The 14,693-nt window shown below is 38.5% G+C and overlaps 1 protein-coding gene across 5 annotated transcripts in view; it reads left to right on the top strand.

The window, feature by feature from the left end:
* MED12L (mediator complex subunit 12L) overlaps window positions 1-14,693 on the top strand; it is a 317,206-nt gene that overhangs the window by 75,454 nt on the left and 227,059 nt on the right. For all 5 annotated transcript variants that reach the window (XM_012782864.2, XM_076004646.1, XM_076004647.1 and 2 more), the window contains one exon: window positions 296-432. In XM_012782864.2, coding sequence (XP_012638318.1) covers window positions 296-432 — 137 coding nt within the window. The remainder of the gene's footprint in view (window positions 1-295; window positions 433-14,693) is intronic.

The following is a 14,693-nucleotide window of genomic DNA, read 5'->3' as shown; positions in this document are numbered from 1 at the left end:
AGTACTTGTGAATGCTGGAATTTATACTCTGCTTTTGAATTTTGTAAACCACTGCATGTGAATAAGGAAACTTTTTGATGGAGCCACTTGGTGAATTTTGAGGATATTCTTCAGCTTATGCCTTTTAGATGTTGGCTGTCTGGAGTGTCAAGTTTGGTTTTGGCATTTCTTTGATAGTATATGCCGAAAATGATAATTTTAAAAAATAATTTTGCCTCCCATAATGATGATTTTGTACTATGCTGTTCTGAATTTGTTTGTCCTCTTTAACTGCTTGCTTAATTTCTGCATCTAGGGGTGACTATTAGTCGGGTTTTGCATACACTGGAAGTTTTGGATCGTCACTGTTTTGACCGAACTGATTCCAGCAATTCAATGGAGACGCTTTATCATAAGATTTTCTGGGCAAACCAAAACAAAGATAACCAAGAGGTAGTTGATGTTTCTCCTTTCATTTTCACCTTTTATTTTCTTAGCATATTTTCTCATTCAGTAAACTCTGGCAAAGCTTTTCTATAATTCATAATATCTTATGAAGGCATGTCAACTTTGCACCCATTCCATTGTTGGGCTAAGATGATCCAACATTGTTAAAATGATAATGTCCATTGCGCCAATCTACTGAGGTGTATTGATTGGAAAGACTTTTCTCTGTCCTTTTACCATTACTCTCCAATTTCACTTTTAGTGGAATATCTTTCATCTAGTGATTAGATATTATACAGTGGGTTTGGTTTTAACTTGGGGGAATGCATTTTAATATTTAGCACAGCAGAGGGCAGTGCATGGCTACATGTGGTCTTTGAAAAATCCTTGGACAATGTGTTAGGGTTCTACAGAGAAACAGAACCCGTAGGAAAAATACGTGTGTGTCGTGTATGTGTGTGTATATATGTGTGTACATATATATTTATAGAGAGGGGGAAAAAAAGAGATATTTATTTTAAAGAATTGGCTCATGTGATCATGTGACTGGCAAATTCAAAACACGCAGGGCAGGCCGGAGATGCAGGGAAGAGTTGATGCTCTAGTCTTGAGTCTGGAGGCAGAATTCTTTCTTCCTTTCGGGAACTCAGTCTTTTCTTTCAAGGCTTTCAACTGACTGGATGAGGCCCACCCACATTATGGAGGATAAGCTGTTTTACTCAAGGTCTGCTGATTTAAATGCTAGTCACATCTAAAAAATACCTTTGCAGCAATATCTAGAGTAGCATTTGACCAAACCTATAGCCTAGCCAAGTGGACACTTAAACTTAGCAATCATAGACAATTTTTATCTTATACTTTCCTAAGCAATAGATTGTTTCCATAGTGAACTGCTCTATAAACATAGGATTTTCAATTTATTTTTCCTTGTCCTTATTTGGGGGGAAATAAAAAATTTGTCCTCTTTTCCCAATGGAAAATGCCTATGGTGTATCCAGCTTGTGTTAGGCCCCTGGAATGCCAAGGTAAGTTTTAAGACACCTTCAATACCTTAGTTAACTGATTCTAAGTATCTCTGGTTTTTCAGCTAGCCTTTGAGAATGCGTATCTGGAAAGAAGAGAAGAGATGAAATAACAAAAACAACAATTCAGAAACCTTTCCCTATCCCACCTTTATGTGAGCCTGCTACATGTTCCAGATTATTCATCTTTTTGGAATAATTTATGAATCCTCACCTTGCTTCTCAGAAACATATGGTTCAGGACTAGTGGTGCCAAGTAGGCTCAGAATGTTGAGAGCAAGGGACAAGAAGGTTGAGGGCATTTTTTAAATTCATTGTGAGTCTCAGCAGAAATCCTTCAGCACTGCGGCAGAGCATGCTGGTCATAACCCCATACAATCCTCTGCTTGCCGAGGCAGGTTAGAGTGTTACTGTGATCTTTTAGGGTAGAAACCTTTAAGTTTGTAGTCAAGACTTTTTTAGATAAAAGGTTTCAAGAATACTAAGATTTTTAATACACAGAAGTGAGTTACCTGGAAGGAAAACAGGGATAACCAAAATTCAAGGTGTCCTTTTAGATTGCTAAGCTTCTTATACTAAGTGTTGAGTAAAAACTACCTTGTTTCCTGTTGAAGGTTTTACCACTTCGGTTTTGTGGTTAGCGTGACTATATAACTTTGTAGTGAGTGAACTGCTAACTTCAGGATTACGGCCTCATTCACTCACGGGGACTTGCGTCACAGCACTCTCAAAGAGAAAATGGTAGTAAGGGTGTCTCCTAAACAGCGGAAATTATGTCGTCGTATTTCTGAATAAAATCACACTGTTTTTAGGGTTCTCTCTAAAACACAGCCGTCTCTAGGGTGGGTGCCTGAGATGAGCCATTACGGTGCAAGAGGAAATTATTAGAACTTATGTTTAGATTACGTTTTAAAAAATCTTTGTCTCAGTTTTCTAATCAATTTAATTACTATGGTAGAATTGGTACAGAAATTATGAATAAGTATATATTGGGAGTTTTTACTAAAAACAAAACGAAACTCTTTGTGCTAGGAGGGTTAAGTGGAAATGTTTGGAGATTGCTGCTCTAAGCTTCCTCTATGTGAATGACTTCTCCACCCAGGACGCGGGGAGGTGTGTGCCACTAGAGGGCGACATGTGCTCAGGGATGAGAGTCCTGGAGGCTGTAGAAGGAGTGTCTGGGTTGCCCCGTTTAGCAGTACTTATTTTGAATGTTGACTCAACTTCAGAAAGATTTGATGTGAGTGAGGGGTTGCTATGAGGTTAATATGCTTCTTTATAAGTAAGACAAAAACTGCATTTTAAACCTGTAGTTCAGAATGGCCAACTTTTCTTAATAATCTGGCAGAAAGGATATCTGAGTGGACAGATCCTTCTGTAATATTTAATTATTATTATTATTATTGAGCCAAGTGGGCGACCTGAGCCAAGTGGTCAATAACATTATTATTAATAATAATATCATTTATTATATTATTTATGATCAATTATATCATTAATTATATATTAATAATATATTAATTAATATTATATTACATGTTATATTATAAAATAATATTAATGTGTTATTGCTATTATTAATATATTTATATATTAATTACTATTATTTAACATTAATTTTTAAAGTATGGCTTTGGCATGTATTTGTGTACATGTGTATGTCAGGTTATGAATGTATATGTAATTAAATGACAAAGTTTTATCTCTCTGTTTACCAGAGTTTTCTTGACAACAGAATCACTTTATATTTCTGGAATTCATGTATGAGCTACAGTATTGTGTTGACTCTGATCAGCCATGTGACCTTGAGCAAGTTGCTCAAGGCTTTGTGCCTTAGTATTCTTTTTAAACAGATTAAAGTATTAGGCCATTAAGTATGAAATGTCCAATTTCGAATCAGAAATGTAGCTTATTATATCTCAAACAAGAAGCAGTACAATTGATCAAAGTATGTGCCTAAACTATCAACACAGTTTTGCCATCTTAATGGTGGCTTGTTTGTGTCATCATCGAAGAAATCTGGAGAGCCAGTGACAGTGAAATTGTGAGAGGCATTTTCCACACCTTGTTGAAAATTGAATATATTTCCTTGCAAGAAGTAGTCCAAAGCCCAGAAGAAGTGGTAGTCAGTTGGTGCCAGGTCTGGTGAATATGGTGGATGACAGAGAGTTCACAAGTCCAGCTTCTGTAGTTTGAGCAGCATTGTTTGTGTGACATGTGGTTGAGTGTTGTCTTGCAGGAGGATGGGCCAATCTTGGCTGCTTAATCTCAAGCATTCTCATCATTTTGTCCAATTGGTTGCAGTAGACATCCGCTGTAATCAACTGACCAGGTTTCATGAAGCTGTAGTGAATAATACCAGTGTAGGCCCACCAAACAGACATCATTAGCTTTTTTTTGATGAATATTTGGTTTTGGTCTGTGTCTTGGCACTTCATCTTTATCCACCCTTTGTGCTGAAAGCTTTCAACTGTCAAAAAGAATCCATTTTTGATTACATGTAATATTATAGTATAGAAATGGTTCACCTTTATGTCATGACAACAAAGAAAGGCAAGCTTCGGGATGATGTCTATTCTGATGCTCATTTAATTCATGCAGATCCCATCTATCTGGCCTCTGTAGCTTACCTATTTGTTTCAAATGGTCCAGTATTGTTGGAATGGTAATGTCAAAACTTGCTGCTAATTCATAGGTAGATTGAGATGGATTCGCTTCTGCCACAGCTTTCAGCTCATCGTTATCCACCTTGGTCTCAGGTCACCCACTTGGCTCATTTTCAAGATTAAATCACCAGAATGGAGCTTCTCAAACCATCAACATACTGTGTTCACTAGCCACGTCCTTCCCAAACACTTCATTGATGTTTCTAGCTGTGTGTGCTGCATGGGTTCCACGACGGGACCGATATTCAAAAATAACATGAATTTTTGACTTATCTATGGAGTCACAAAAAAATTGCTCTAAAAACAAATTCGAAAGATAATCCAAGCCAAAACATGTTTTTGAAAGAATGAGGATGTACTTTCACAATAAAAAACAAACAACTCAAATGAGGCCACTTCCCAGGAAAAACAAACAAACAAAAAAAACCCCAAACAAACAAAAACAACAAAAGAGAAGTGTCAAAGTGAAACGTCAGAGATATCAACTCTAAAACTTAGTACTTAAGGAAATTCAACATTTCATACTTAATAATCTAATACTTGCCCTTTTCCTCTCTAAGGAAACATGAACACTTTGAGAATTAAAAGGCACTATATAAATATGTTCCAAAAATTGTTATTGTTAATGATAATATAGCAATTGTTATTAGTATTGTCTTGCAAGAACCGGTATGGTGACTCTGTTCTTTGATAAGGAGTGTGGTTAGGATTCAGAACCACATTTCACTTCTTTAAAATGTACTTCCCTTTTTTTTTTGTTTCATAATTTGTGTCAAGATTTAGATAACATGGTAGATAATAGTTTACCAACCTCGGTAGTTGCAATGGGTTGGAGGTTTGCTGACTGGAAGTCACGCGCAGGTGTGCCCAAGCCCTGGCTTCCGTAGCCTGCTTCCTCTCATTTGTTTGGGAAACTTGAATTTCACCCTCCTTGATTCCCTTTTCTCTGGAACTGCTAAGGGGAAGTCTGATCCTCTCTACTTCCTTGTAGGGAATAGGGAGAACCTCTGTCCAAATGGGAGAAGGCAAGGGTTCTGAGGTTCAGACTTGTGTGTGTAATCAGTTTCGATATTTGGTGGAAGCCTATGGAGAACTGTAACCCAGGGGTTGAGGATGATCGAGGCCTGGGTCCTGCCCTGTGTTTGGGTTATGGTGGTGGTGAGAGTAAGAGTAGGACTGGTGCCCTGCCCCATGTTGGGGTGTGCCAGGCCTGCGGCGTGCTTTCACTAATTCCACATGGAATATATTTATGCCTCTATTCTCTGCCTCCCTCTCGCCCCTTATCCCCTGTATTCTCAGCTACTGCTTCTGTGTCAGGGGTGGGTGTTATGGTACAGGAGGTGAAAATAAAAATATCAAAAACCTTAAGATGTACTTGTTCTGGATCTGTGCTGTTGGATTTTACATTCTGGGTAGTGTGAGAGTGTAATGCTGAGGTCGGGACTCTGAGACTCTGTCCCACTCATGTCCTGGTGGGAGTTAGTGGGGGCTACTGTGTATGGGGCAGTTGAGAGGGTCGGGGCTCAGGTGGCTGGGAAACAGGCAGGCCCCGTCTGGAGAGGGCGGCCTCTCAGATTCTTAGATTCTACTTGGGGTTGCAGATCCACCGTTGCCCGATCATCCAACATTTCAAGAGAAAAGCTGTGGGTTAAGGTTTATATGTGAACTTCCCAAGTCTTAAAATGCTGTGCAAGCCAAGCAGCGTGTCTGTTGGCCACGTTCGCTCAGATGCTTGTCGCTCTCCAACTCCTGGCCTGTGTTCTGTACAAGATTCACTCACTTATTTGCTTGTTTGGTGTTTCAGGGCCATTTCTACTCTGGGCGATGGAGGTAGAGAGGACCCTGACATCCATATAAGGGAGTTGCTCTGTGGGTTGTGGGGCCTCCTGGTTCCAAGTGATGACCGAGTCTGTCCTCTGTGACCTTGTGTCTGAGCAGCAGGATGAGGAGGGTGACCTCTACAGAGACCTCGGACCACTTGTTCCTCTTGGCGTCTCTCCTTGTTTGGGATGTGTAAGGACAGAGGCAGCTGCATCTTTGAGTTCCATGGGGACATGAATAGAAGGGAAAGTGGCAAGAATAGCTGCCTTTTCACTTCTCTCTTTGGGGCCCCAGGAAGCAAACTTTGTCCTGAGTAATGAAAAGGCTGAACCAGCTGCACTGGACAGAACGCTGCAGAACAGCAGCACAGCGACACGTGTGTTTCCTCTTTTCCCGCTACTGAGACCATCATGCAGCTAAAACCCCAAAACCTGCATATTTATTGTTTAGATTGGTTTTATGCTTAGACTCTTCATGAAGAATTCTCTGAATAGGTGTGACGAGTTCATGCTAGTTTTTTGAATGACAAAAAGGTCGTAAGTTCCAGAAATGTGCTTTCCTCACCTTGGGCACAAGGTGTCCCAGGCTCAGCCAGGTCTGTCTGTATCAGTGTGGCTTCAGAACTCTGACCACTGTAATCCAAAGACAAAAGCTCGGTTTCTGTCATCGCTGTGCTTATTCCTCATTTGTCTTCCTGCAGGCCTGTGGCTCTGTGAGATCAGGGCCTGTTTCTTCCTCTTGCCAGCAAGCACATCATTAGCCCCTGGCACAAGCCTGGTGCCCAACAGGTGCTCAGCAGGTGTTTATTGAATTTGTTTTTTGAAGTTCATAAAATAGCTGCTGGGGCAGTGAACTGAAAGGGGAAGCCCCTCTGTGGGATATGGCCTGCAGGGGTGGGAGTGAATACAGTAGTAGGACTGTATATGTCAGTCTTACACACGGGACCTGCTCACATGTGCAGGTGGAGGTAGGGGTGTGGCTGACAGGAGAGCTGTCTCTCATAAAATCAGCCCGTTAGTGCATTTCTTCTAGGGTGCTATGGACAATTCACTTAGTTTTGATGAGTCTCAGTTTCCTCGTTTGTAGAATGGCCTATTTCCTGATGTGAAAATGACTTGAAACCATATCAGTAAGCCATTTAAATATTTATAGTGCCTAACATCTAAATGGGTACTTAATAAACACTAGCTGCTATTATTACTAACTGTGGAGAAATGGAAGGTATAGATCAGAGACTTGTAGAGGGTCCCTTGGGGCTACTGTGGAGACAGACGGACAGACAGACACACACACATTGCACAGTCTGGCAATCCAAAAGGTGCAGCCAGGATCTGTCAGGGTTTCTACATTCTTTGATTTTCAGAAAGTCTTTTAGGGAAGCAGTCAGAAGGGATTGAGCCACCTAGGGTGAGGTAGCTGTAGTACCATGTGGTAAAAGAGAACATGCTCTTTAAACGCTTAGGTCTTGTTGTTGTTTAATGTAAAGGGGAAAAGTCACGTTCTAAAACCAAGACTGAAGAATGTCAAGCCAGGCAAAGTCAGGCAAGCAAGAAAGACACACTGGGACGGCTTCCCGTCGTCCGTAGCGTGGATCACAGCCCAGCTAGAGCACGTTGTGCTTCAGAAGTTAACACGTTTCCTACTGGACACCCAAAGGAAGCATTGCTAGTCTTCAATGCCATTTTCTTATTTCTTAAAATAAGCATATTAGTTAAAAGGCCAATTATGTTAACATAGTTGGGAAAACAAAATTGCATGCCCAGACATTTAGACTTTGCTGTTACTGAGAAGGGCCAGTGATGCGTCATGTAGATTGCAGTGGGCCTGCCAGTTTGTTTTTGAGTATGCATGCAAGTCTTTTTTCTTTTTGAGTACTTGTAAATCACCAGGCCTTGTTTTAGTGTTGTGTCATCTTTATTATTTTTCCCTGCCCTATGAGACACATTCTTTTCTTTAATCCCCTACTTTACACATGAGGCAATCAATGCTTGGAGAGGAGGAGAAACTGCCTAGGCTGATACCCAGCTCATCGGTGGGAGAATAGGAATTGGAATCCTGAATGGCTCCAGAAGGACACTCTTAAGTAGTAGATTCTGTTGCTTGTACTGCTTATGTAAAAAATGATTTTATTTCAGGTAATAATATAGCTGGAGACTCAAGTTTCAAATGTAATTTTGGAAAAAGGAGGAAGGAACCTTTGTAATTTCCATGAACAATTTCCAAATATTGGTGCCTTTATGTGGGATAATAGTTTCTGTTAAATTTTAAAAGCTCGCTTGACAATTTTAACATAGTAAATAATATTTAGATAAGAAAATTCAAATCCTCAGGCTGAGCCACCTGGCCTTAGTAGTATACCACAGACTTTAGGCCAATTCAGATCTGGCTTTGAATCTTGGCTTAGCTGCCAAGTGTCTGGGTGGCCTTAGACTACTTCCCTTGTAACTTCCCTTAGTGGTCAGTCTCTTTGTCTCTACTGTGCCCATACTAATAGAATCCACTTCATTTAGTAGCATCTGGTGAACACTTAGTGAATGCCAATTGTTATGTTCCTGACTGGGCGACTTTGGTTGTCAAGTGAGTAGGACAAAGCACCATTGTTTAGAAATTTATATTTCCCTTATCTGTATGTTACCTTTGTCTTCCATAAAAGGCAAGCAATAAAGTTTACCGTACCATATGGTAATGACTTCTGGAAATTAAGCATAATATTTTAATTCTAGGTTGAGTATGTCTTATCTGAAATGCATGAGATCAGAGATGTTTTGAATTTCAGATTTTTTTTTTTGTATTTCAGAATATTTGCATTATATACTTATCAGTTGAGTACCCCTAATCCGAAAATCTGAAATGCACCAATGAGCATTTCCTATGAACATCTTGTCCATGCTTAAAGCATTTCGGATTTTGAAACAATTCAGATTTGGGGATTTTTAGATTAGGGATACTCAAGCTACATTTTAAATATGAGAGACATACACTTTTTAAGGACGTTTGGGGGGAATTTTACTTTGCAATTTTGAGTTATCCCAGATATGACTTCTATGTTTATTAAAACTCCTCTGTCTTTTCCACTTGCAGTATTATTATTTAAATGTTGATGATTTAATTGAGGGATAGGAAGTTCATTTTTTTGTTGCAGTGAAAATTAATGACAATTAGTTGATTTAAATACTGAGAGGGATTGTCTTAAATTTTTTTCTTACCTGTTTCTTCTCAGAACTCATAGCTGTACTATCTTTAACTGCTGCTTCAAAAAATAAGGAAGTTCCTTTTGTTTCCATGGTGTGTGTTTTGTTTTTTGGATGTCACAAGATCTAAAGACTTAACATTGACGTGAAACTAGGAAAACTTACCCCTTTCTCTGTCAAAAATCAATCATCTCAAATATCTTTTGGAAATATACATATGGAAACTTTCATATGTATAAAGATTTTTTTAAATGGATGCCATTTATATTTATATAATAAATCTTGTGAGTTTGTGTCTGACTAAAAGTGATTGATTTCATTTATAAACAGGTCCTTTTAGTTGGAGATTAAAGAGCTGTTGAAGAGCCTTATTCGGTATCTGATCTCAAATCTTTTTTGTTAGCTGTTGCTTAACAGTAATGAGTCATTGACTTTTTTTCCTCCCTGCTCCCTTTTACGGCATTTTTTTTATAATCTAGGTCTTTAGTCCCCAGACCCTGGGCCAAGGCCTGGTACCAGTCCATGGCCTGTTAAGAAATGGGTCGTGGCAACAGTGCCTCAGCTCCACATCACACCCCCTAAACCCCGGTCCGTGGAAAAATTGTCTTTCATGAAACCAGTCCTGACCTAAGTACTATATTACTGACCTAGGTAATATGTTGAGAAATTTCTTATTTTAAAATAGCAAACAATCTCACCACGTATCTTTTAATTTTTGAGGCGAGCCTGCCTCTCAGATATAGTTGCCAATTATTTTCCCTTCTTTATTTGTTAAAGGGTTATTTGTTGTGGTTAGCTTCTACAGGCTATCAGGTTATTGAGTGATTGAATAAACATTGAATTAGGCTTAATCGATCAGATTTGTGCCTGCTGTCTCCTAGGAAAGAAGAATGTGCAAATCCCCCTTAAGATGAAAACCTTTCTTTACATTTGGGATGTCTTTATTATAGATATAGATAGCAACATTAATGAATTAATAATTAATAATATAATTAATAATTTTACTATTTACCACTGTGGATGTATCTCAAGTTCATGAGGCCAGATAAATGATGCTGTTATTTGAAGGACTTTATTGATGTTTTGAATTTTGTGTCCATTCATCTTCTCTTGTTTTTTCTCACTGTAGAAATTATTTCTGCTTGTGATTGTTATATACATAGCACAGGAATACATTCTGGATGTTAAGAAGTCTCTTATAGCCCACAAATTGGACCCGTGTCTCACTCCCCTGTCCAGAGGGGAGGCATAAGAGTGCCCTCTGTGAAGCCAGGTAGCTTGGGTCTGACTCTCAGGCCTGTGACTTAGTAGCTTTGAGACAGTTAACAAGCTGTTTAACCTTTAGCCTTCAGTTTGCTCAACTGTAAAATCATAGGATTGTTGTTAAAGTGTTAGAACAGGTATATTGTGTAACAAACACTCATTATATATACCAACAGGAACCACTGTTCATTTTGGTCCATATTCTCTGGATATTTTCCTAGGCATGCATATGTAAATATTATTATGTAGAATGCAATCCAATGTATTCTGCCCCTAACATTTGCTAGACTAATGTCTTTTTCATGGTTTTATTTTCAGCATTTACCACAGTGCCTGGAACATAGTAGGTTCAATAGATATTTTTAAATAAAGAGTAAAAGTAATACAATGTGTCATATAAAACCAAAGAAATAAACAAGGTGAATGTGGAAGTGGAAAGGTTCTCAGATGTACTTGCATTATTTTCCCTTCCTTGTTTGTTAAAGGATAGAAGATCTGTGGTTAGTGTCTACAGGCTATTCTGTAGGATCTTTTTTTTTTTCCTTCTTCCACTGCTTAATATTTTCCATCATGTTTTCTTATTTATTTTGTTCTGGTCATGGTGCTCAGCTCTATTGTTACTTCTAATAAAGTTTTCTAATTAATTCTCTGGGTTGGTGGGGGAAAATAATCGTTTTATGTAAACTATGGTAATGTTGCCATATCCTTTCAAATATTTCTTTTTTTTTAAATTTTTTTTAATTTTATTTATTTTTATATTTTCTTTCTTTAGCCTAAAACTATGGTGTTCAATCAAATATTTCTTTCTTTCTTTTTTTTTTTGTCTAACTCTTCCAGAATGATGCTAAATAATAGTGGTGAGGCTAGCATCCTTGACTCATTAAATTGGGACTGGGAATGCTTCAGTGTTTCACACTTAGTTAACTGTTGGATTAAGTCAGGTATTTTTCCACATTAGTTCAGTGCATCTGTAGATCCGCCCCACCCCCATCCACTTTGTTTTTTCCTTTGGTTTTATGTAACATAGTGTATTGGTTTTATTATTTGATTAAAAAAAAAATCTGTTGACCCTACTGTGTGCCAGGCACTGTGGTAGATACTGAAAATAAAGCCATGAAAAAGACATTAGTATGGCAAGTGTCAGAAGCAGGATAAATGATTGGGATTGCATTCTATATAATATTATATGAGCATCTGGCCTAGCAAGTGTTAGAGGCAGAATAAAGTATTTGGTAATTCACTCCTGTGCTTTTATTTATCCATGTGCCAATTAGATTAGAAATCTGGCTTGTACCTAGAGCGGCCGAAGTCAGGGCTGGCTGGAGTGGGTCTGGGCAGCAGGCATCCTGGGGTCCACATGAGGCATTCAGGAGATTTCCCTGAAACTGTGATCCTGCTTGTGCTTCGAGTAATCTTGATTCACCAGTGATGTGAGCGGTAGTGTGGTGCAACAGAAAGCATGGGCTTTGGAATTAGACTCACTAGTTCTGCCTCTTTCACTCTCTGTGCTCTTGGCCATCTTACTTAACTTCTTTAAAACCTTAGTCTTCTTACCTGTGAAATGGGAATAGCCACACCTACTTCCAAGTTTGTTAAAATTAGAGATGATATGTGTAAAACTTCTAGTACTTGCTCAATAAATATTTTTATTACTACTCCTGCTACTTATGGTTGACAGTTTAAAACTGTTAGCGTTATTGCCATGATCATGTGTTTTCATGTATGTCAGGGCCAGACCTCTAGTTTGGTACTTTTGCTCTGACCTTAACTTTGTGTGCCAGGGCGCGATTCTCCCCTCACAACCCCTCCCCGACTTGTTCCTTGTTCCAAGTATCCCATTTGTGCATACTTAAAAGCCATGTATGTGTGCTGTGGGTTGTCCAACAACTTCTTGCTATATATTGTAAAGGACCAATATGAAAAGCTGCCTGTTGTTACCCCCAAAGACCCAGTGCAATTTTATAGTGTTGTGATGGCGAAGTACTTTCTGCTAGTCATTCTCAGTGGTGTGCCTCCAGGGTGGTACCTCAGTCGTCCTAATGGGTATCTGAAGCTAGTAGCTGGAGATCCAATAGCCTCGAGGCTGTGCTGTGAAATATGCATATTGTATGGGAGTAAATATTACAGCACGACAGAGCAGAATAGTCCGCAGAAGCCAGAAGCATGGGGCTCACACAGAAGGCCATTGTTTATACTGGAGGGTGGGTAAAAATTACCTTCTCAAGTTCATTTGACACACAAGTTTTGCTTTATCTATTTGGTTCATTTTCAAGAGTTATGTTGTGGCAAGAGCTCTATTACTTAGCTGTGTGAGCTTGGATAAGTTATTTGCCATCTCTATGCCTTGGTCTCCTTATCCGTAAATTGGGGATAATAATAATGGCTCATAAGTTGTGAAGATTAAAAGAAATAATTCCTGAAACACATTTATTGCAATGAATTAATTGAATAAGCACCCAGTTAATGTTAATTATCTTTGTTGTTATCACCTGTCAGTTAGAGATATCATTATTGATTTTGAGAGTGATTATATCCATAACTCAATCCATCAGTTAGATTTTAAATTTTCATTAGAAGTGACTGTGGAAAGATTTACATATAAGATCAAGACTTTTGAGACTTTACTTTTGTGATGTCTGGTTGATCAGTTATAAATCCTAAGACTTTAGTAATAACTAGAATAAGCTATAAATATTGCAGAAAACCTATTCTGAAGATTGATTTTTAATCATAAGAGAAGCCCTGTAGTTGGTCAAGGCTAGTCTCTTTTAGTAGCCACAGTATTTTATAAGATTGCACACAGGGCATTGCACCTACTGAGTATCCGATAGAGTGATATTTTTCTTGTGTCTAGAGAATTGCTTTACATCTTTACTGCCTATCCAAGCTCCAAATCCAGAATATATTCTAATAGTAAAGCTGAGAGGATGGTCCACTACCGTTTGCAATACCCCCTTGAATCACCATGGGGCAGGGGGAGGAGCAGTGCCCCAGAAAAAGTAGGGGTGCTTCTCCCGGACGAAGGAGAAAATGGTGGGCAGACGCTGTCTGAGGTCTGAGAACCACCTGTCTTGGACAGGACTTGGGATTTACTGCTGGCTGTGCACCTTTGACCTCCCCTTTCCTGTGTTGCATTGGAAGACTCTCCTATCTGCCTTTCTTATTTTATACATTTTTATTCAAATACTGAGATGTCACCCATATGCCTGCAGAAAAATGGAAAAAAAAAAAAGAAAACAATAGCAAAAATTCCCATAGTTTCATTGCTGAAGACAAATTCTCTCTGAGTAGTTAGTGCAAGTCATTGTAAAATTTCTGTAGTAATATCTTACTGTTTTTTAAAAAATAGGCATAGAACCTGCCTATTCCTTCATGTCTATACCATTCTAATATCTCAAGGATAGGTAATAGCAAGCTGCTTAATACTCAGAAAGGAGTGGACACTGCACTGTTGGAATCTGGCCGATATTGGAAAATGTTTATTGGTTAAAAATAGATTTTAGAATGTGTAACTTTTTATAGGAAAATTGATATGAACATAATTTCTGTGCTGAAATTTTTTTATAGTTTAAAAAGCTCAACCTTTTCAGCAGCATTGTACTTAAAGTTTTTATCTTTAAGTACAATGGTTTTGGTAATTCACTTAATTCCTAATAATCAGAAATTGAGACCACAGCTGTGGGCCTGTCTTCAAGTTAAGATCTCAAATGTCAGTAAACTGGGACACAGGTGTATGCTCATCTGCCATGAGGTATGGCAGGTTCAGATAAATAGACTGACTTATTCCTCCGTATTGCTTTTATGAGTACTTGTCTTATAAACTTTTCTCTCTAGAAGGTGAACTTTTTGAGGCTAGGGACCAGGTCTTTAAGAATTTTTGTTTCCTCAGTGCCTAGCATATATCATGGGTACTTAAATAAACCAAAAACGCATGTAATAAGATGCTTTTGGAAGTGAATTGACTCTTTTTTGAGATTTGTTTTCTAACACATTACCCCAAATCAGGTGTCATATCTGGATGTGCTCAAAAGAAGTCCTTTCTTTTCTATGTTCTTTTCTGTACATCTCTAGGTCAAGCAGGGCCCATTACCTAAGTTGGATGAGTCTAGTCATTGAAAGACACTGTACCTTTTGATATTTGTTAGATTTTTAAATATGTCAGGAAATTACCAAGGACCAAAACCCTTCAGCACACATTTATAGCATATTGTTCTCTACTTTTGAAGATGCAGGGAAACATTAAAATCTTTCTAAATGTGGATATGATAACACATTCCTGGTTAGGTTAATAAAAACTGATAGCG

The sequence above is a fragment of the Microcebus murinus genome, chromosome 1, assembly GCF_040939455.1.
Source record: "Microcebus murinus isolate Inina chromosome 1, M.murinus_Inina_mat1.0, whole genome shotgun sequence".
NCBI lineage: Eukaryota > Metazoa > Chordata > Mammalia > Primates > Cheirogaleidae > Microcebus > Microcebus murinus.
Note: the sequence above shows the minus strand (reverse complement) of the source record. Positions and strands in the feature narration are given on the sequence as shown.